This window comes from Oryctolagus cuniculus, chromosome 6, assembly GCF_051225735.1.
Source record: "Oryctolagus cuniculus isolate XC-2025 breed Fujian yellow rabbit chromosome 6, ASM5122573v1, whole genome shotgun sequence".
NCBI classification, from domain to species: Eukaryota; Metazoa; Chordata; class Mammalia; order Lagomorpha; family Leporidae; genus Oryctolagus; species Oryctolagus cuniculus.
This window is the reverse complement of record NC_142872.1, coordinates 135,557,263-135,580,287: the sequence shown is the minus strand read 5'-3', so window position 1 is coordinate 135,580,287 and position 23,025 is coordinate 135,557,263. Positions and strand designations below refer to the sequence as shown.

At 39.3% G+C, this 23,025-nt stretch overlaps 1 protein-coding gene across 14 annotated transcripts in view; it reads left to right on the top strand.

Moving 5' to 3' along the window:
- Window positions 1-23,025, top strand: part of SYBU (syntabulin) — a 131,303-nt gene that overhangs the window by 74,632 nt on the left and 33,646 nt on the right. For 12 of the 14 annotated variants that reach the window (XM_051843979.3, XM_051843980.3, XM_051843982.3 and 9 more), the window contains one exon: window positions 6,687-6,884. In XM_051843979.3, the coding sequence (XP_051699939.1) occupies window positions 6,687-6,884 (198 nt within the window). Of the gene's footprint in view, window positions 1-6,686; window positions 6,885-17,023; window positions 17,161-21,779; window positions 21,929-23,025 lie in introns of those variants that run through there. The other 2 variants (XM_051843983.3, XM_051843985.3) reach the window with 2 other exon arrangements.

Here is a 23,025-nt window from a genome sequence, read left to right as displayed (position 1 = left end):
TTGCTCCTCTGGGAACTTTATTTTAGCCTCTTGTCTCATTATTTCATCCATGATTTTTGTCGCCTAAATCAATTATTTCATTAGAGGCTGCAAAACAAGAATTTTCTGTTTTTCTATCTACTTTGATTAATCAGAATCCTTCTGATAAGGAAGACCTTTTCTTTTTCTTTTTTAAGATTTATTTATTTATTTGAAAGTCAGAGTTAACACAGAGACAGAGGAGAGGTAAGGAGAGAGAGAGGTCTTCATCTGCTTGGCCACAACGGCTGGAGCTACACCAACCCAAGGCTAGGAGCCAAGCCAGGAGCTTCTTTGGGGTCTCTCACATGCATGCAGGGGCCCAAGCACTTAGGCCATCTTCCACTGCTTTCCCAGGCCATAGCAGAGAGCTGGATAGGAAGTGGAGCAGCCAGAACTTGAGCCGGTGCCCATATGGGATGCTTTACCCAGCCCTGGAAGAGCTTTTCAGCATCAGTGAATGATTTCAGTTATGCTGAATGAAATACAGTTTGTATAGGGACACTTTTACAATCTGGATATATGCTGATTCTTCCCTTTTAATTGCCAAGAATTAGTCCCTGAATCTCTTCCAATGATTTCCAGAGGGTTGGGAATTTGGGGAGACATAGAGGCCTTTCCCTTCTTAGATTTATTTATTTATTCATTCATTTATTTATTTATTTTGACAGGCAGAGTAGACAGTGAGAGAGAGAGACTGAGAGAAAGGTCTTCCTTTGCCGTTGGTTCACCCTCCAATGGCTGCCGCGGCGGGTGCGCTGCGACTGGCGCACCGCGCTGATCCGATGGCAGGAGCCAGGTGCTTATCCTGGTCTCCCATGGGGTGCAGGGCCCAAGCACTTGGGCCATCCTCCACTGCACTCCCTGGCCACAGCAGAGAGCTGGCCTGGAAGAGGGGCAACCAGGACAGAATCCGGCGCCCCGACCGAGACTAGAACCCGGTGTGCAGGCGCCGCAAGGCGGAGGATTAGCCTAGTGAGCCGTGGTGCCGGCCCTATTTTTTATATGACTATGAATTCATAGATTATTTTATATTTCCAATCATTTCACTTTGTTATTCTTTTGGATACTCATATTATTCTGTCTTTGGCCAATGGGGGGGGTCCTCTTTGTGTTCATTCCTGTTGATATTTTTATAGCTTCTTTCTTTCCAGTCTAACAAGTTCCAGGGAGAAATTTTCAAAGATAAGAGTAATGAAATCGGGGCCTGCGCTGTGGCATAGTAGGTTAAGCCTATGCCTGTGGTGCCAGTTTGTGTCCCGGCTGCTCCACTTCCGATCCAGCTTTCTGGATGGCCTGGGAAAGCAGTGGAAGATGGCCTCAGTGTTTGGGCCCCTGCATGCATGTGGGAGACCCCGAAGAAGCTCCTGGCTTCTGGCTTTGGATTGGCCCAGCTCTGGCCTTTGCAGCCATTTGGAGAGGGTACCGATGGATAGAAGACCTCTCTCTCTCTCTCTCTCCCTCTCTCTGTCTGTAACTCTGCCTTTCAAACAAATAAATCTTTTTAAAAAAAAAGAGTAATGAAATTAACTATAATATGTGCTCAGATTTTGATAAAACAAGATCATATTGATTTTTAAAAGATTAATGAAATATGCCAAATTGTTAAATATTTTTCTAACTCAATTGTAGGAAAATATCCTCTTATTTTTTTATTTACTTCTCTGCATTCTGCTGCACTCTGGATTTCCCACAGTGAGACTTACTGTCTAATAAAAAACTAAGTTAAAATTTTAAAAACCTCAACAGCAGATTTTCAAATTCATTTAATTTAGAAAGTTGCTTTAGTACATGTAAAACAAGATCCAAAAATTTTTAAAAGTAGTTTCATATTTTTAAGAATTGTAAGTAATTGTAAAAGTATGAATTGTATGTCACTTTCTCAAAGAGGTTGTGCTTAAAGAGAGAGGGAAAAGAGATTTAAAAATCTGTCTTTTAATAATATCCATGCTATAAAATTATGATAGTTGCCTGTTCCTCTCATCTGTCTTTATATACCTTAGCATCATTTTTCTCCTTAATGAGATTCAAAAACTATTCCATACGTATAAAAGTTTACAGTATTTTAAGTAGACCACAACTTCCAGAATTCCGTGTGTGAATATTCTTTCCAATACCCTTAACTCTGTGAACAAATGAACAAGACAAAAGAACTTACTTCTTATTGAAATAGGGAAGGAAGTATCAATCAGTGTCCTTCACTATAGAAAGTCATCATTTAGATGTGGTCTTGATGATGGTTACTTCATCTTAGAGGGATTTAGAATAATTGACCACAAAAAGGAATTAAGCCTTTTTTTCACTTGGATCACACTGTGTAAAACCTGTGAGGTGTCCCTGTTTCTTTTTCATAAAATGATACTTACACTTATGAGTAATGGAGAAAGAAATATGAAAAACTCAACTTGTAAGAGCTGTGTGTGTGAGCACATGTGTGCATGTGTGTGTGTATGTGTGTGATGTATGTTTTAATTCCTCCCTCTCTAGTAAGCCAAGTCTTTTTTAAAAAAAGTTTATTTATTTGAAAGTCAGCATTATATATAGAGAGGGAGAAACAGAGAGCGAGATATCTTCCATCCACTGATCACTCCCCAAATGGCCATAACAACCAGGGCTGGGCCAGGCCAAAGTCAGTAACCAGGAGTATTACTGGATCTCCCATGTGTATGGCAGAGGCCTAAGTACTTGGACCATCTTCTGCTGCTTTCCAAGGCCATTAGTAGGGAGCTGAATGGAAAGTGGAGCAGCCGTGAACAGGTGCCCATAAGGGATGCCAGCGTCCCAGGTGGCAGCTTAACCTGCTATGTCACAATGTCAGCCTATAAACCCAGTCTTGTACATTCTCTTCCCAATGCCTTGGAGCAAGGCTTCCCTTAGGGCAAAATCAAGCTAAAATGTATTTACCTTTTTCAGGAGTTCTTCTGGAAATTTGAAACATCCCTCATTTTTGCAATATCTCATTCAATAGTTATGCAATTTCCTGCCCAGAAAGTTTCCCCATGGTGTCACATTAGAAATTCTTATTATCAATAGTATCTTTATATTAACATAACTTATAAAAGCTGGTATTATAAATACCATGCCTCTAAATCTGTATTTTCTATAGGGCAGATTGAGCAGACAGGATAGTAACAGGAAACAAAAGGTACATTCAACGAGTTTAACTGAAGCAGGTTTAATAAATGAATCTCTTACTCTGTGCTTGGTGCACAGGCAGGTTAGTATGTGGTAAGATTAGATATGAGCAATGAAGGGACATCAGTTTGTTGTCATCATTCTTAAAGTCTGGAACTAAATGTGAGCTAACAGAATTGTACATGGAATTTTGAAAAGGAGTGTTATCTTCATCTGAATGGGTGGTCAGCTTTCATCTGTGGCCAAAAAGAGGAAGAGAGGGGAGGAGGGCAGAAAACTGGCCCTCAGCAAGACTTGTTGGAAACGTAACCACCTCTGCATCTACTGCACCAGATGACTGGCACATGAAGCTCTGTGCTTTTGTCGGAGTCCTACTTAACTTAAGATATAGCCTGTAGAGTAAGTAAACTCATGGCCTTACTCCTTCCAAAACCAGATCCCTGTGGTCATGTTGGTGTTATTTGCCCACAGGCAAACCAGGCTTTTCTGGTAACTCACCAATTTTTTTGTAATGAATTTACTTTAATAGATGTGCCACTTCATAAGAACTGTACCATAAATGATACACATATACCTTTGGGCTCATTTATAAATTCCATCAGCATGGAGACTAGGTGTAGTACCTGTGGGTGTTTCAGTGCCAGTTCTTGCTACATACTTGTTTAACCAATGAAAGACCATGTCTTATATTCCTGTCTTCACCCTCAATATAAAGTAGACAATTAGGAGACATTTACGTGGTGATTCAAATACTCTAAGAAATGCTGAAAGATTTATTTGGGTATTCATCTCCTCATTCCTTGCCTCTGCAGATGACCTGTAGGGCACCATACTCCAGAGGAAAGTTACAACTACAGTTCCCACACTGCTGCCATTGCAAATAATTTCCGTTCCCAGGGGTTTTGATGTTGTTGTTTGTGGTTCTCTTTGTTTTTGTTTTGTTTTAAATTAATTTATTTGAAAGGCAGAATTACAGAGGGAGGAACAGAGACAAAGAGAGAGATATCTTCCACCAGCTGATTTACTCCCCAGCTGCAATGGCTGGGTCTGGACAAGGCTGAAGCCAGGAGCCAGGAGTTTCTTCCTGGTCTCCCACGCGGATGTCAGGGCCCAAGCACTTGGGTCATCTTCCGTTGCTTTTTCCGGTCCATTAGCAGGGAACAGGATGATCAGAAGTGGAGCAGCTGGGATCAACCAGTGCTCAGAAGGGCTCCTTGGTGTCACAGGGGAGGTGGAAGATTAATCTTCTGCACCATGAACTGGCCTGCAGCTCCCAGGTTTTAACCAGAACCTAGCACGTAATTTTTGGAATTACTAGTACTGAAAATATGGTATGCACATATTCCTGTAAGGTGTCCGGCGTGTAACAGATCTTCCCAGGCAGATGAATTGATTAATTCACAGGCTTTTATTGGGGTTCCGCTCCCGAGCGAGGTTCACCGGTCCCAACAGAACAACAGAGCAGGAGCCGGGGAAGTCACACGTCAGAGATTGGGAGTGCTCCTTTTATAGATTCAGGGCATGGGAGTTAAAGGTTGAGGCGTGTCTGATCCTCATTGGTTGACCTTTAGGCACCTGCAGGGACCTCAACAAGGACTTTCTTCCCTGGAAGTAGGCCTCTCCATTCCCGGAAGTGTAGGCCTTCCCTCCTTGCGGATCCCAAAGCTACCAATTCCTTCTTATTTAACTCCAGAAAATGGAATTGAACCAAATAAAACACATTTGGACATTTTCTAATTTCATCCCCTTGAGTCTGAGAGTTTTGAAGAAAAATGACTTTTTTAGGGTAGTTTTATTTATTTGAGCCATCTGTCTTTTACAAGAGGTAGTTCACAGAAGTGACTCATAAGGAAATAATTTTAAAGGTAGTTTCAAATGATTAGACCTGATTTGTTTGAATTTATCTGCTTTGGGATAGGAATCAAAAGAAAATCTCTCCTAAGGCAACGTGAAGGCCTGTTGAGCCTTGTAAAATTACTGGAATGTGTGGAAATAATTAGCAGCCTTTCACCTCTAGACAGAAACTCAGATTTCTTTGGGTTGAAACTTGAGACCTGCAAATGTAAGGGAAACTCTGGGACAGCAGGTGATGAAATAGTTGGGCAAGAGCAGCCAAGAGGGTTCTCCTCACTGTACTTCAGGGCCAGAGTTCCTTTAGGACTTGGGGAAGTGCAGATTATGTTTCAAAATCATGAACAGTATACTGAAAACCATTCTCTTCCAGAAACAGACTAGGGTGGTTATAAATGTACCTAATATGTCCCAGAGTCAAAGATAGACATCTAGAGAAATAAATCATTTTATTAGTGCAAGTTCACTTTCTCCAAGAAACTGGCATATTTCATTATAAAAAAATGAATAAAGGCCAAAAATGATGGATTCTAGTCCTCCTAATTTAGTCCATCAGCATATTTTATTCAGACCCAGTTCTGTTTCTGTCTTTATTCCAGCTATGGAGTCTTAAGATAGCCTTTGATAAATAGCAAATTATTTTAGTTCCCTTAATTTTCATAAAAATTTAATTGTCATGAAAATTGTTGGTACTGAATGTCTTTACTCACACAATGACTCAGGCTACAAGAAACATTTCTGTATAATAAAGAATTATTTAATAATGAATACCACCCACTAGTTTGAGTAGGCATACTTTTAAATTATACTGATTTGGCTTTAAATTCCAGTAGTATCCTCCTCATTAAGGGTCATGAGAATAAACCATCATAATTATTTTCAAAAATATGGAAAGCATGTGTAGAAGTCCACAGTACAACTTTGCTGTGTGCCTAATAAACCTCATGGATGTTGGCTTAAAATCATGAACCTGGTAATAATCTCTTACCTGAAAGTTAGGGCAGTGCAAGGCAGTGCTTCTCATCTGAATGTCATTTTCATTTTAACAGTTTACTCCCGGAGAAATTTGGTTGTGTGTGAAGCAAGATCACTTCTTTCTGTTTCCTTGGACTCTGAAAGCCAGAGGTCTTATCTATCAAACTCTGGGTCAGTGATCAAAAAACGTGTATGGTTCATAATGTTTAAGCAACTATTTTCCTATCATAAACAACTCTGAAGAGTTTACATTAATGATCCTGGGTTGGTCTTATGAACTCTATTACTAACCCGTGCCAAAAATCTACAGACAGATATGACTCAGACCTATACTATGGGAAGAGTTAAGATAGGCATGTCTTTAGGTTTTGACAAGATGAACATTACAGATTTATGTGTGATAAGAATACTTTATAACTCTCTGTCTCTCTGCCTTTCTAAATAAATAATTTTTTTAAATCTTGTAAGATGTTCCTTAAAATATTGTCCTGAAATAGTTGTTACTTCCTTTTCTAATGAGTGGCCAAAATGTGGAAAAATAAAAGGAGAGTTATCATAAGAATTTAACCTGGGCCCTAGTAAGCAGAGTCCCAGTGTGTAGGAGCATAAGTGTATGTATGCACATGTGTGGGTACAATGCGCACCTTTTCCTTGCCCTCATTGATTTCCTGCTTGTCATGAGGCACTTACTGCTTCCTGTCTTCTAGATGACACAGGCTGTCCTAGTAGCCAGTCAGTATCTCCAGTGAAGACGCCCTCAGACACAGGAAACAGCCCCATTGGCTTTTGCCCTGGGAGTGATGAGGACTTTACCAGAAAGAAGTGCACAACTGGAGTGGCTGGTGAAGGAGGCATCCAGTCAGCTCGCTACAAGAAAGAGTCAAAGTCGGGCCTTGTAAAGCCAGGTAAGTGTACTACTCTGCATGCGTGTGTCAGAGCAGTATCATATCAGTCAAGGATTACTAATACTATATACCTGACCTCCAGAAACATTGTTGTTAAAGGAGGCGGAGCAAAGAGGGGAATGTTGTCTGTAATGATTGTTAATAATTGAGTAAGTATAGTAACATAAACCCATTATAAAGGGATTTTTTTTTAAAAAACAGAAAGTTCAAGAATATAAGCTATATGATCTAACATTTAAACTATGTAATTACTTCTACCTTAATTATACCAAGAAGTGACTTGGTATCATCAAAAGTGACCACAAATTATCAAAATAAGAGGTTATCTTGATGCAAATCTATACAGATGAGCATTCTTACTAACTTAGTTACATCATTTTCTATTTGAGATTTTAAAATGTATATGATATGTATGTGTATATGATATGTGTATGTATATGATATACAGAGATGTTCAATAAACAAACTACATTATTGCAATGTATGAAACTATGAACATCAGAAAAGATCAGTTCTCAGAAAAAGCAACATATAAACAAATGTTTTGTATCTCACAACTAAATCTACACTATATAAACAAATTTAGTTTTAGAAATACTGAAGTGGCAACTTTAAAGTAAAAGGGTGTGAGCATTGGTATTGGGGGACAGTCTCTATCTTGCATGATTTTCTTTTGCATCCATAATTGTACTATGCGTAATCAGCCTGAAAAGACTGATTAACAGCTTACACAAGTCCTCCTTTATTCCATTTGTCTGTTAATTTTTGTTTGGTGATGACATGATTGTGCAAGGAACTACAGATGGTTTTATTTTAATGGTGCCAAAGCTTAGTCCTTTGTCCTTTTCAATTGGATGCTAGCATCTCTGTTTGCTTCTGCTCTCCCTGAATAATTGATGTGCATAGTGTATCATAATGTATTATTTTTTATCTTCCATTTGGTCAATCAAAAAGAACATTTCATCTCAGAGCAAAACTAAAGCTGGGAAATACTATGTCTCCTAAATGTTAGGCATGATGAATAATAATAGTCATTAACTTTGGAATAATATGAAAAGCAAAAGGAATGATACATAATAGGGGAGTGTAGGTAACCCTCACTACCACTACTTCCAGCTTCTGTTTTTAACATCTTGCCTTACTATAATAGGAGCCTCATCTTGCTTATCCATTCATCAGTTGATGAGCTTTGGGTTTTCTCTACCTTTTGCCTATTATGAATAATGGTTCTAATGAACATTCATATACAAGTTTTTGTTAGAACATGCTTTCAGTGCTCTTGGTTGTAGACCTAGAAATGAAATTGCTGAGTCATGGTAAATCTGAGTTTAACTTTGAAGAACTGTCAGACTGCTTTCCAAAGTGGTCCAACTACACCACATTCTTACCAGCGTTTATGTGAATTCCAGTTTAGCCCTGTCCTTTTCTTTTATCTCTAGCACTTTTTTATTTTGTTATTTGAAATCACACTTGTTATTTCAAAAAGGTAACTTGTCTGGTTTTGAAGGTGTCTGTTCTAGTGAGTCTGAAAGTGGCATCTCATGCCTTTGATTTACTCTTCCCCCATGGCAAACGATGATGAACATGCCTTCATGTGCTTATTGGCCATCTGTGTAGCTTCCTTCAAGTCCTCAATGTTTTTTAATATGAAAGTACTCACCAGCAGACTGTGTTTCCCTCCCATGTGAGATGTAGGTTTCAGAGCAGAACCTGCCATCCTCCTTTGATATTCCCAGCACATAGTTTCTGGGGGCTAGTAGGGGCTCAGTCAATGGTTGCTGTCCTCAGCTGCAAAGTAGGCCATGGGACAGGGAAGATACAATGGTGAAGGAAAGAAGCCCAGCCCAGTGGATTATAGAGAAAAAGTAGTTTTCATCATAAAGTATTGTAGGATTTGAAAGCAATCTGAGATGATTTTGGTTTTGTTACCATCCTTCCCCTTCACCATGTAATTTCATTTCAGGGTGTTGGCAATGGGAGGAAACAGTAAAAGTGAGACAAGTGTGATGTGGACAGAAAAAACTAAGTTTGAATGAGAGCTAAGCTTATCACTGCTGTTCCTTATCTGTCATCAAGTAAAAGCAACCACCTATCAACATTATCAACATAAGACTGAAGACAAAACAGTGTATACAAAATTCACACTGAACAGGTCCCTAGTTTCTAAAGATCAGCCATTCATCTTGTGAGAATCAGTATAGCCTTGGATCTTCATGAAGAAATTGAAGGAACAAAAGAATGGAAAGGAGGGAGGGGGGAGGACAGAAAGGAAGTTTTTCTTAATGCTATCATAATTCATGGATCTGTGAGAATGATGAAGGCTGTGGACTCATATTCTAGTAAACAATGCCCATAAGCATTAACTATCACATTCTATTTCAGGGGTTCTCCTTTATTACGATTTGTGAATCCTAATTAAATGACCTTTGCCTAAAGGTGGAGCCTGCAACAACCTTTTTGTCAGCTGCTTCTGATTTAATTGCTCATAGACATAACTATCACCTAAGTAGTTTGATTTTGTATTTAAGATAAAGATTAAGATAAAGGCATCCTTAAAGTTGATTTCTTAGCTGCCTGAAATTCCCAGTGTCATCACTGAAAAAGTCCTGCAGCTTTTGAGTGGGACTCAATTCTGTACAGTAAGCTCTTTGAATTTGAGAGAATAGAAAAAACCTGCATCATTATTTATGGTTCTTTGAACTTGTGGCAGTATCAAGCTGTCAGATTCCTAAATGTGAAGAGAGGAAATCCTGGAAGCAAGTCCCCTGGATGACTCTCAAACTTATCAAAGGCAGAGACATAATCTGTTGAACTACAGGAAGATGCTACCCTCAGGTTGAACTGTTCCTGCTTCTTCCATAAGTCCCAAGAGACCATTACCACTCAGCTAAAACCCATCTTTAGCTCTTGATGTATGCTCCAATTTTTTTTTTTGAAAATAAATTGACTCATTAGAGCTAATACCATTTTATTAAAATAGCAAGCAATTAGTGGCTGTTATTCAGATGTTCAAGGCTCTTTAACATTAAGTAACCTACGCCCATTTAATTTTAGGTCCCTGTTCTAGATTCTGAATCACTGCTGTTCAGAAAGTGGTTATCGAAATGCCCCTTTCGTCATTAAGATAAAGAGCTCATAATGTTCACTGAGCACATGATGCAGAAGGAGACGGGAAATATGTCACCGGATGCTGGGAAGGGAACTGTGAACCAAGCAGGCCTGCTCCCTGCCAGCAAGTCCCTGTGACACAGGCAGCAGGGAAGCCCTTCTAGCCAGGCAGGAACTCATTTTGGAAGCTTCTTGGAGGCTGTGAGCCTTCTGTCATTTTGGCTCTGTCACTTAATGCCTATGCAGATTTAATTAAAAATTATCACCAGCAGAGCAAAAGGAAACATTCCTGCAGCCCTGTTGGATGATGTCCTCGTATTTTCATGTTTCCCTTTTATTGACAATTCAGCAAAACATTCAAGGCTGACTCTCCAGAGTCTAGTGTTGTATCTGCCATAAAGTAGGTGTCCAATTAATACTTAAATGAGGAATAGAATGAATACTGTATCCAAGGGATCATGTTTAGTGTGGGGAAGGTAGGACAAAGATGAACTCAGGTCCACCCTGCATTTAGGGAGTTTGTAATTCAAGGCAGAGTTGTCCATGATAAATCTGTGCCAGTATAGATGGAAGGAAACGGAATGGAAGCATTTCAGCTGGGAACTTCTTGAGGCATCTGGGATGGCAACATTCCTTCTCCTAGGTGCCTGTCCTATATTTACTTTGCAGTTTCCTGATGAGACTGTATTTGCCCAGAAAAGAAAGTCCTAATTGGATCACTGCCTTCCTACATTTAATGACATTCCCAGGCTACCTTTCCAGCATGATTTACTACTTAGGGAGTGTTTAACCCTGGCAGGCAAAAGATCCCCTGTCATTGTTTTGCAAATAGAAATACAAAATCCTTTGTCCATAAGGCTATTTGGAGAGGTGGAGAAATAATTACAAGTTTTAAATAATTAGAAAATGTAAAAAGTAAAAAAAAAAAAAAAAGCAAATGATTAGGGTCACAATAATTTAATCCACTTTAGGCACTGAAATGTTAAAATCTGAAGTTGAAAGATGTTAGTGTTGGCTTGTCATCAGACACCACCCAGCTATTGAAATTGGAGACCTGGCCACACGCTGAACTATAATAACCTCACAACAATAGAGGAGGATTGGCTGTTTCAAAAAAAGCAGTTTCCCACATTCAGAGGCATTTGCTAGAAAACTCAGAAGGCATCAAGTAGGTTAGTGAAATTAATCAGCACCAGTTCCATTAATAGAGGCTCCATCACACACAACGGGAGACCCTGGATGTGTCTGTTCTTATCAGGAGCATTGTTTTCACTTCAAAGTTACAGCAAGACAACTTACCTGGAATAGGCCATTCTTACATAACAACTTGAGCTTCTTAGGGGAGAAATGAGAGCTTCAATTTACACAACTTCTTCCAAGGTTGCCCAGCTTTTCCTATTTGTGGGGCAAAGGTGCCTGGATGCATGTTGTTTGTGGTGGGGTGAAGTATGGGTGTGTGCACTGGGAAGAGGGGAGTGCTTTCTAACACCCTGGTGTCTAACACACTAGGTTCAATCTTCATATTACTACTTAATGATTCTGTGACCTTCAGCTACTAGTTATCTTCTTAGAACTTTATGTTCTGCATCTGTAAAATGGGTTGTCAAAAAATAAATAGATGAAATTAATGAATAGAAAGTGTTAGATCTGGCAAAAAAGAATTCCTCTCAAGGTTTCCATATCACATTACCCCAGTTTACGTAAATGAAAGAATACTTGCTACAGGAGGACCCTTTGATAAGAATGTGAATTCAAAGGTGATGGTTTGACATCAAGCAAGGATATGGGAGTATATAAAACAGCAGAGAAATAAGACTACAGAAAAGCCTAGTAGCTTTTTAAGTGTTTTAGATCATTGCCAACTTTTACCACATGGTGACATTTACTGCCATAATTGACTTAAAAATAGATCAAATCATTGTGATGGTAGAGTAGGTGGAAAATGATGTGTATCAAGCCAGAAAAATGTTTTAAGCATTCACAAATATTTTTATGCAGTATAAAAATTAAAATTTTAGTGCTTAAAGGGAAGATCTTGATATATGGAAACTGCATTCTTTGACAAGGCACTTTTCTAATAGCTCACCAGTTATAAGCAAAAGTGTTCCAGCAGCAAAGCCCAGCCTTAAATATAGGATGTGATCTGTTTCAAATACTGAAAGCCTTATGAAAATATTTGGAAGGATATATTAGATGTTGTTGTCAACTTGGGTTGCACTCTGATTTCATTAAAATTATTTTGATCTAATAGTTATGAGTTCTGACTGTCCCATGCAGAAATTCTAACTCATTTAATCCTAATATTATTATCTCCCATTTTATAGACAGGGAAACTGAGGCACAGAGGCATTAAATACTTTATCCAGTGTTGTGTAGTTTGTAAATGGATTTTAAACAGGGTATCCTTTCTCCAAACTCTTAATTACTGTGATAGTTGTTAAGATCTGTCTCCAAAGGAGTAATTTTAATTGCAGTAGGGGAATGTAGCAATTAAGAAAGATGTATTGATATAAAGAATGAATTATTTTTCTTTAATCTTTGTAGAGCCCTAAAATGCTTATTAATTCTTATATATTAGCAGATACAATCCATATGTAGATTATACTTGCTGTTGCTGATAAAAAAAATCAATGAGCCTCATTATAACTTCAGTGAAGCACAGAAAGTTGAACACATAAGGCTGTTTGGATGCAGATCAGTAAAATAAACCGGGAGGATGAGGACCTGAACATCAAAGGAATGTTAAGGTCCTCAGTGATCTCTGTTTATTCATGAGCCAGTCCTTTCTCTACTTATCAAAATGTTTTATGTGCTGCCTTACTATCCTAAATGCTTTCTTTTAAATAAGATTTACTTCCGTAAAAGTGAGAGAGAGAGATAGGGCATTCATCTGCTGGTTCACTCCCAAGATGGCCACAACAGCCAAATCTGGATCAGGAAGAAGCCAGTATCCAGAAACTCCATCTGAATCTCCCATGTGGGTGGCAGGGGCCCAGCTACTTGAGCCATCACCTTTTGCTGCTTTCCCATGTGCATTAGCAGGAAGCTGTATTATAAGTAGAGTAGCTGGAATTCAAACTGGCACTCTGATGTGTAACGTCAGTTTCGCAAGCAACAGCTTAAGCCACTGCACCACAATGCTGCCACCATGAATACTTTCTTAATGAAGATCATTAAACTTTATCAAATTAAACAAGAGCCTTTGCATTTATACGGGTATGGATCTCTGAAACTTCCTTTGACTCCTAGGGAAAGAATTCTCACCCAAGATACAGCAGATAATGTTTGATAATGGACTATATTATAGTCTATCACTTCTGCCCAGCAGGGACCAAATCAGTAAAATAAAGCTTAAATGTGATGAGTGGACTTAAGTGTTTCTCTTAATGGTAGAATCATGTATTCATTCTCATGCCTCTCTCCCATCTGGGCTTTTGATGATGTACCAGATTGATTTAATGAGGCCAAATGGACCTTTAATGGATTTTCCCTAAGAATTAGTGAATTATCCTCTTCTCCCCCAAAGTAACTGTCATCTAAATCCCAGGTCTGCTTGGATTTATTGCATGTACAGTGTTCTTAGCCACTGATTTGGGGGCCTGCCAAGGGCTTGGTAAATATGCTAATGTGTTGAAAACAAAGCATTAGTTCCACGGACCACACACCCACCATTCCACAGAGTTATCAACTGTCATTGTGACAGAAATAGACCTGACATTCCTTTTATACACAAATTTATACATCATCAGTTGTATGTTATTCTGATGTATACTGTAAGTTGGGCTTTTTTTTTTTTCTAAATGGGTATTGGCATGGTTAAAGGGATCCAACAGAGTATGGTGAAATATTTGGCTTTAGCAACAGTTTGGGCTCATTCCCACATCCTGAAGGAGCCAGAGGAAGGCCAAATCACCCAGAACCCAGAGGGAGAGAACTCAGGTGAAGAAGCCAAGACCCTCGGCAAAGGAACACAGCCACTGGCTGGGGAGGAGCCGGAATGATAAGTACCTTGACTGCATTATTTTTGTTACTAGTACAATTGGTTGTGTGGCATTTTGGTATACTGTAGAGTTGTTTCACAAGAAGTTCTATATTGTACTGCATGGTATATTCACTTGGGTAATCCAGTGATTCAGTTCTGCTAGCTAAATCTGTATCTAATGGCAGCAAAAGGACATCAGTCAGCTACCTGGATATAAACCATGGTTTAATGAGTAATACTTATAAAACATGGATGCAGTGAGCCTACATACCCAGATGCATGGACAGGAGTTCTGGAAGCATTGCATGAAGGTGATCACTATGTGAGAGTTTAAATGAAAGTGAAGTCTCTCTCCACTACATAGCAAGAAGAGGTTACTGCTAAATCTAGGTTTGAATCTTGGATATACATTTAACTAGCTCCTATTTGCAGATATTTATGTAGGCATTCACTCTGCTAACACCACTGATCCAGGGATTATGGAGAGGGGAGTAAAAGGCAAGATGCCTATTCTCATGGGGCCTACCTTAACATGGGGAGATGGCTGATCCACTAGCATGCAGCAAGTTGAGTTCAGATGGTGGCAGTAGAACTAGATGATATGATAGAGAGCTGCAAGGGACAGGGCAGGGGGATGTCTGGGGAAATGATATTTGAGCCGAGAACTTGGCCATTTTCTTTCAGGCTTGGGGATAATTGGAGAAAAGCCACAGATGCTGAGTAGAGCAGCAAGTCTGGAAAAGAAAAGTTTTAGTGATAGCAAATGAGGTCTGTGTAGATTGAGTAACATGAAGACATTGAAGGGTTTCAAAGGGGGAGAGAGGATTTGATCTGTGCTTGAGGTCCCTCTGTGGAGTTTGGATTATCCAGAGGTGACTAGGACACGACTATAAGGACCCCCGCATCATTTTCCTAATGAGATTAGAAATGCTTATTTGCTAAATTGAATAAACCTTTACAAGTATGGATGAAATAGTCAATACATATTTAAAAAATATTAGCCTACTTATTTATTCCTAATTTAGAAATGTTGCAGATTTACTCGTATCATTTAAAAGTTTTATTCAGTCTTTCTTATCTCTAGTACTACTTTAATTCATCTGACTCTCCAGAAACAATTGGTCTTTACTTCTACCCATTTTATTTGCAAAAAGGCAGTATTGAGTATGATATTTCCATTGGAAAAGGATTTTTTTTCAAGCCTACAAGTACTGTAAGGATATGAGTTAAAGTACTGTAACAAAGAAAGGCCAAAATGAAGTGATTAAAGCTGGACAGATGTTTGTCTCTGGAAATAGTACATAGGTGTTTGGGTGATCCAAGCTGATAGGCAGCTCTGCCACCATAACACTTGGCTTCCCTATGTAGGACCACATTGCAGTCGTCTGCCGGGCAGAAGGAAGTGGAAAAAGATTTGTTTGGTGCCTAGGAGGGGTCTTCTCATTCAGTCATTTTAAGGTCAAGACATAGCATTTCCAACTATAGCTTAAGACCTCTGAGTCAAATGAGTACATGTCACCATGAAAGAAGGGAAGAATGAAGGCGACACTGGTGAACTAGCAGGTTGTCACAGCATCCACTGGATAGCGTGTGAACTGCTGGGTTTTCTCATCCTGCAGATGTATATGAGTCTTCTCTATCTAGAGCTCTTCAGTTGCTGGGTTCAGAGAGCAAGAGATAGAGGTTATTGGATCTCTATAACTTAACCACTGACTGTACTACTATTTAAAGTGATATTTAAAAGATAAGAAGAGTCATGCCATAAAAATAATTATAAAAATTGTTTTTTAAAAAATTTCTTTGTCTCCTTCATTTAAATAATACCATCAGTAGACTTCTGAAGACTGCCAAAGCTAACACAGACTGAAGCCGGTGCAGACTGTGTTTTTTTCAAATAGTACTTTTTGTTCAAAGAAGGTAATTATCCAAGAGCCCTATAATAAGCAGCTTTGGGAAGACTCTAATATAAGGGAATTTCTTTTTTGGGAAGTAATTGTGGGAGGAGCGTTACCTCACCTTATATTTAGACACTGAGACAGGGTAGACCAGGACACCTGTAGAGCAGTACCAGGAAGAGGAGGTAGGGGGAGGGAGGAGTTTATTTTGTAATGTAAGCAAATGTTCTTTTTTTTTCAATGACACTATGGGGGAATACTTAATGCATCATATTTTCATGTTATTGTGAGAATGATAAAAGATGTTAGGTATATGGCAGAGTTTATGCATCATGTAAATACTGCAGAACACTAAGATAAGCAAGGACTTTCTTATCTTTGCAAAAGTCGGTGTCAGTGTTTTGCAGGAGACATTTGTAGTGACAGTGCTTGCCTGGCACACAGTATGTGCTCAATAAGTGATCACTTTGATTATTGTTGTGAGAAATGAAGAAAGTTTAAAAATAGCCCAACTTTAAGCATTTGAATGCCCACTCACCATCACTCATCTGCATTAGTTCTATTTTGAAGATTTCTCCTTAGTACAAATGAATCTGATATGATATAGGGCTTTGGGGAAAGATTAATAAATGCGTTTTTTTCTGAGCAAGCTCTCAAGGAAAGAGTTGTCCCAGAGAGCCCTGCAGTCCATTTTCTTTCCTAAGAACAACACATCTCCCCATTCCTGTCTTCCAGGCAGCACTGTGAAGTACCTTGCATATTTAAATAGCTGGAATTCATAAAATAGCACCACGCATTTTCCTCAAAACATCACATGATTGCTAGTGAATTTAGGGGATGTGTGGGGTTTTGATGTAATTTCTTGTTTGTCCATTGAGATACTATAAACAGTGTAAAAAAATACTATGTTTTACTCTAATATTGTCAAATTGTTGTGGAGGCATTTAGTTCTATTTGACAGTCTGGTATTTCTTCAAATGCTTTGTGTCCATTCATGAGGGCGATGGTTTCATTTGAAATGCTGCAGTCACCAGGGAGAAAGCACTGTGCTCTTCCCTGATAGGCCAGCTTTCCTTCTGCCTCCTGTTGCTATGGTGCCAAGCACAGTAACTTCCTTGCCCTGCACATGCAGGAGGTGCGGTCTCCATGGATACCCCACTCAGAGACTGTACTCTACAGAGAGATGAGCTGCACACACTGTATCTCTGCAAGAGATAGACCCTGGCCTGTGGTGGGAGGCTGCTTGCAGAGGCAGTGTTTGCCATGAAAGTCTACGGAGCTTACCTTCTAAGTAAGTAGTATTAGAAACAGTAAGTAAAGAATTATACTGGATCACAGAGGATGTGTATCACATATGTGTGTGTGCACGTGTGCACTTATACGTGTGTATGTGTGTGTGTGCCTGTATGTGTGAAGTCAGTAGCGGTAAGCAAAAAATGTAGCCTAAAAACAAGTTTGCAACTTTACCTTTCAGACATTCTGAATGCAGGGCCTATAAATAAACTTTTAAAAATACATATATGTATTGCTTTAAATATCCCTTGTTGTTTGTGAATCTATGAGGGTACTTCAAAAACTTCACGGAAATTGAATTGAAATATAAATTTATTTGAGTCTCTCAAATCTTTTGAAGACTGTGACTACAAAGGGTCTTCAAAAACTTCATGGAAAATGCCTACAAAAAAACCATTATATTTGTGCAAATCCATGCAAAACAACAATAATAGCATTGTCCACGGATGGTTATGTTTTAGAATGCTCTTCTAACACTGAGCATCGCGTATTGCATTTGTAAGTGCCAAGCCTGCCCTTACCAGTGGTGTGCTGTGGGAATAGATGAGCACAGACACAATTAATGCTAATTGGCACTGCACATAGTTTGCACTGGGCCTCTGTGTAGGCTGAGACACGATGTATTTATTATCAGGAGAGTGGCTGCTCCTGTGATTAGAAAAAGAATGACCATGTCTGCCAGTTCACCATGAACATTATTCAGAGCACATCTCTCTGACCAGTTTTAATTTACCTGTCTCAGTTGGCACTCAGTGGAAAAATCTGAGACTTTTCATGTCCACGGAATTGAGATGTGGAAGGTTTTCATGAACTGATTTGATCTCTTTACTGTACATTCCAAGAGTGTAAAGGTAGTGTTTGTAGTGTTATAAAGCACATGCATCATCTTAAAACACTGTTCATCTGCTGGCAAATGCTTAATGCCTATGATGTTAAAATTAATTAATAGAAACAAAAGAAAGATATCCAAAAATAGTAACTCTAACTATAGTCCAGTAGCTTTAAAATTAAATTATTCACAGAAGATAGCTGGCATCTAGAAGTACTAAAGAAAAAGATGTACTACAGTGACACAAGAGAAACACATTTTTCATCCTGTGAGATTGAGCACAGATCAGTAGGCTAGTTTGTGAGTTTCTCTTATTTTCTGTACTCATGACCCATCCAGGCAATAGACGAGCTGTTTGATGTCATCTTTTCCAGCAGTTAGTCATGATCCAGTTTCAATTGCTCCAAATGCTGAAAAGGTGCCACCCTTTAAGAATGTGAATGTACTGATGACTACTCTGTCCCAGACTTTGTCACTGGGGTCAAACTTTGGGCTTTTGCCTTAAATGACCTAAGTGTTGAAAGTTCCCAGTCCAAGATCAGGTCAAACATGGTTTAAAAGGAGGCCTCAGGAGGTTTATAAATGTATGCATTTCGTAAATAAAATTTCCGTCAGTAGAAGTAACAGTGGACAAACAAAGGTACATTGTAAATTCTGTAGAGCTCATGGTTTTCAAGATCTGGAATCCATATTGTGATATATCCCCAAAAGTTTTTCACCCCGTATCACTTTCCCAATGTGTCTATAATAAATTCTCTCACCCATTCATCTCTGAAAACTAACATAGTCTGGGATGTTTTTCAACTTTCAGATATCTGAATCTCTTCTCTAAAACACTTCCCTTTTCTGTACCGTGTAGATAATAATAGTACCTATCAGAAAAAGCTGCTTTGAAAATTCAGTGATATAAGGAAGGGCACATCAATATTAGCTGCCATTGTATTATGATTATTATAAGCACCATGATCATCATCTTCATTGTTATAATACTTAATGGTCAAGGGACACACTAGTTAATATCTCAAAAGCTCTTTGGCTTGATTTCATTCAGTGTATCGTATTTCATATAAAATACTAAGAACCTATTGAGCTTGGCATTTTGATGGAAATCATGAGATTCAATGCACATGAGAATATAGCTACAAAAATGATATATAAAGTAGGCTTTTTTCTTCTTAATTGTATCACTTTATGTTTCGCTAAATAACCATATGTATTTATATTGCCAATAATTGTTTTGCCAGAATGAATATGTACAATACCACAATGGATACGTAAGATAAAAATAGTTTATCTATTGCATACTTCTAGTTAATTTTATAAGTTGAATTAAAAATGTGACAACTAAAATCTAGGTTCAGATTTTCAGCTCATTTCCTTTCCTGAAAGAATTTCCATTCAGAGTACAGTAAATGACATATTTTGAAAACAGAGTAATTTCATTAAGTTGAAAGTTTGGGAAATGATGGGAGAAGAGATGGGAAATGATTGATTAATCTGTGTAAAAATAGGCCCCATGCTGGGATTTTTCCTTTTGCACTAATCCTGTGTGACATCTGAGTCAAAAAAAAAAAGTAAAACCAATGCCATATGCACAGAGCCTGCTGGTGCTGATTTTTAAAATGCAGGAAGAGTTGACCCAGATTATACACTGCAGCTTTATTTTTATTTTAATGTCATTTTCATTTTCATTTTCTTTCTGGCACATTCCCTTCCATCTGTTTACCCTGGAAAGAATGTGGCATGCAGAACAAAGACTGTACCAATTCACTTGAATTAGAAAAGGAAGGATGTTTGTTGAATATGGTTTAAAATGAGGCCTTCAGAGGTTTAGAAGTGCAGTCAGTATAGGTCCTCACATACTGAATATATTTTGCTAGACGTAATTTCAGATGCAATATCATTCACATGGTCTAGATGGAATAAACCTTCTTTGGTAAAATTTCAAGGCAAAAATTAAAACCTTAGCTGCATTTCCACAAGCATGGTGACCTTTCATACACATTCTGTGGGCCCGTGACCAAAATAATGCCCCACTTTCTGTTCCATTGTTATTGGACTTGCATCTGCATGCTCTGGTGTTGCACAGTTTATCAAGTTTTTGTTAGGTGCTTGGTGCTGCTGTCAGGAGTGTGGATGGTGTTCTTTTGTTGACTCTGAGGAGCTTGTTGAGGTCTTCGCAGTTCTGAATCCTTTGAAATCAGGGGAGATTTGTGGCATTTTCAGAGCAAGGGATGTTCCCTTGTGTGGTGGCAACATTATCCAGGGAAATCACATCTTCTGGGTCCTTGGCTTCTTGTACTCAGCTCTGAGATAGGTGGGCCCTGCCTCTTCCAGGAAGATCTGATTCCTGTTTCGACTACAGGCAGACCTGCCTGTTCTTACGAGATGGAGGCTATGCCTGAACCTGGTACTGCATTACTGCCTGACAGCCGATGCTTTACCCTTCACAAACCCCCAGTAGTTAGTGGGAGAAGGGAGGGATCTATGCCACAGGCATAGAAGCATTGGTGCATTCCTAGCAGTGATGTAGGATCTGCAGTCATTATCTTGTATTCTGCCAAGTCCAAAAAACAGGGACTCAGTAAAGGGATTTTGCTTGTGCAAAGTAGGTCATTCTTGAGATTTGGGTGGGATTCTTCAATTTAGCATTTCCACCTTTCCTTTTCCCATCAGTCTCAGCCACCATTCAATAGAATGGAACCCAGTAATGCTGCTCATTTGTTTTCTCAACAAGTACTTTTTGATGCACCAAACACTGAGATACAACAGTAAGCCAGGGATGTCTGTACACTGTTGTGGGTTTCTGGGGGAAATAGAGGATCCCACAGGAGTACAGAGGAAAACTATGCAACTCAAGCTGCATAGGTCTAGGAAGGGCGTCAAGGATTGTAGTATGACACTGATACCTACAAAGAGTAAAAGAGATTTTTTAAGTGCAAAGACACTGGAAAATTTGATGTTTACATGCCATTGTTAACTTAAATATGATGTATGCCCTTAGAGGATTTTGAAGAATTATGTTGTTATTATCTCAGTCTATATTTCATAATTATACCTTTGCTAGGATGTGACTATCTCTGTATTTCTTTATTTTCCTTTCCTTTCCTCTCCCCTCCCCACCCCGCCTTTTCTCTTTCTTTGGATGACATGATAATGAAGCAGAGGCTTGTGATGCAACCTTCCACTCTAAGAATTGCCACCACTAAGCTCCCTCCCTTAGGGGTCACTTCTGTATTGAATTATGTGTTTTATCCCGTGCTTTCACTTTAAAAATACTTTTATCAAGGGGGAAAGTAAGGTCTTGGAGCTGTGTTTTCTTTTCCAATGTGTTCCCCTTAATTAGCACAGTGCCTGGTCCTCGGCAGCTCCTTGAGACATTGGAGAATGAGTAGACACAACAGAGCCTGAAAGACTTTTCTGTGGTTCTGTTTGCCAAGGTCGTGTTGAAATTCAACTTCTGTAGTCTTGTTCCATTTGAGCTTTGTTAGTTTTGTCTCATATAGGGTACTTGTAAGTGTAGGGTACTGAAATTAAGAGGATACTATTTAGTTGTTTGAGGGTATTTTCAAACTAGCCTGTGCAAAGTGTCTTTGCCTTTTTCTGCAATGCACACCCTCTCCGGAGGTCCTATGGAAAGTGGCCTTAATTTGGTTGCAGCGCTCTGCTTTGCTTTTCCATTCCGTTTTGGTTTTTCACAGAACATTGTAGGGCGGGGAGGGTGGGGGTGGAGAAAGCAGAGAACATTGAGTCCACTTGAATTTAAAAGTTAACTTGTGGAGAGGGGCGGGGCAGAGTAGTTGAGCAAGCAGAGGGTTGGCCTGGGAACATGTGCTCAGTGCCAGACTTCACTGAGGACTGAGATCCTGGGGAAGGCTCCGGAAAGGGAGTCCATGGAAATGCAGAGCATGGTTTGTGTGCAGAGCCCGAGCTAATCGTGAGTGTGCTTCACAATTTCACTTTTGAGAGTGCTGTAACCCACAGTGGGATTATTGGTAGGGGGCATTCTTGGGGGGACTGGAGGGGAGGGCGTTAAAACACATTTTGCTCAGAAGTTTGAGTTCTAATAATTTTCATTTGGTAATGGTGTGGGGTGCAATGCAGGGACTTGCTGCTGAGGCTGGAACTCCTTGCCTCCCTTCCTGGATCCAAAGTGGGAGCACACGGTGCCCTAGGTGCTTGTCCTCTCCCTAGGCAGACACTGGGCTCTGGGAACTTCAATAGGTGTTCCGGGCTGGCAGTGCGGGAGTGTGGGAGTGGCTCCACCTGCCTAGCACCTGCTTTCCTCTGAGCCCATCCCCCAATCCAGGAATATCCCTGCTGTGTGTTCAGGCCTTCTGGAAACACTTCCCTGTGACGTCATTATCCTGTCTCTCTCCTTCTCACTTTATTCCTTGAACACATGTCAGAATGAAAACAAACCCCACTAGGTCTTCCATTTTTGCATTTGCTTTACTTGTCATGCTCTGTGCATGTGCCAGAAATTGCCAGAATTTACCCAGATTATGTTTTAATTTTATTGGCATTTGTTCTTGCCAAAAAAACAAAAACAAAACAAAAAAAAACAGAAAAGCTCATTAAAAGATACACAAGGGGTAAATCTAGCAATAATGTTGGAGCAACATCTCAGACCATTCTATCATAATATTCAATTTTTCCCAAATTCTTTATGCAATGAGAGACTTTTTTCCTTTCATTTGATTAAAATAAGTCCTGCTGTGTTTGTTTTTCCACTTTTTGTTGTATAGAAAACACACCTGTCTCCATGCAATTGTTCTTTTACGTGAGTCACCCTGCAGTCAAACATGTAGCATAAGATAAAGGTGTTTCTTAATGTTTAACTTACTTTATACTTTAACTGTTTTAAATCTTCTGTTCATTTGGAGTTTTAAGTGATTTTAAACCTATGCAGTTGAATTTTGTGAACCTAAGAGCTATGTGGGAAGGGAATCTGCAACAAGGGGCTCTTTCCCCCTCACCATATGACCCATTTGACTGTAATTACACCTGAATTATCATGCAACCTCCAGTCTC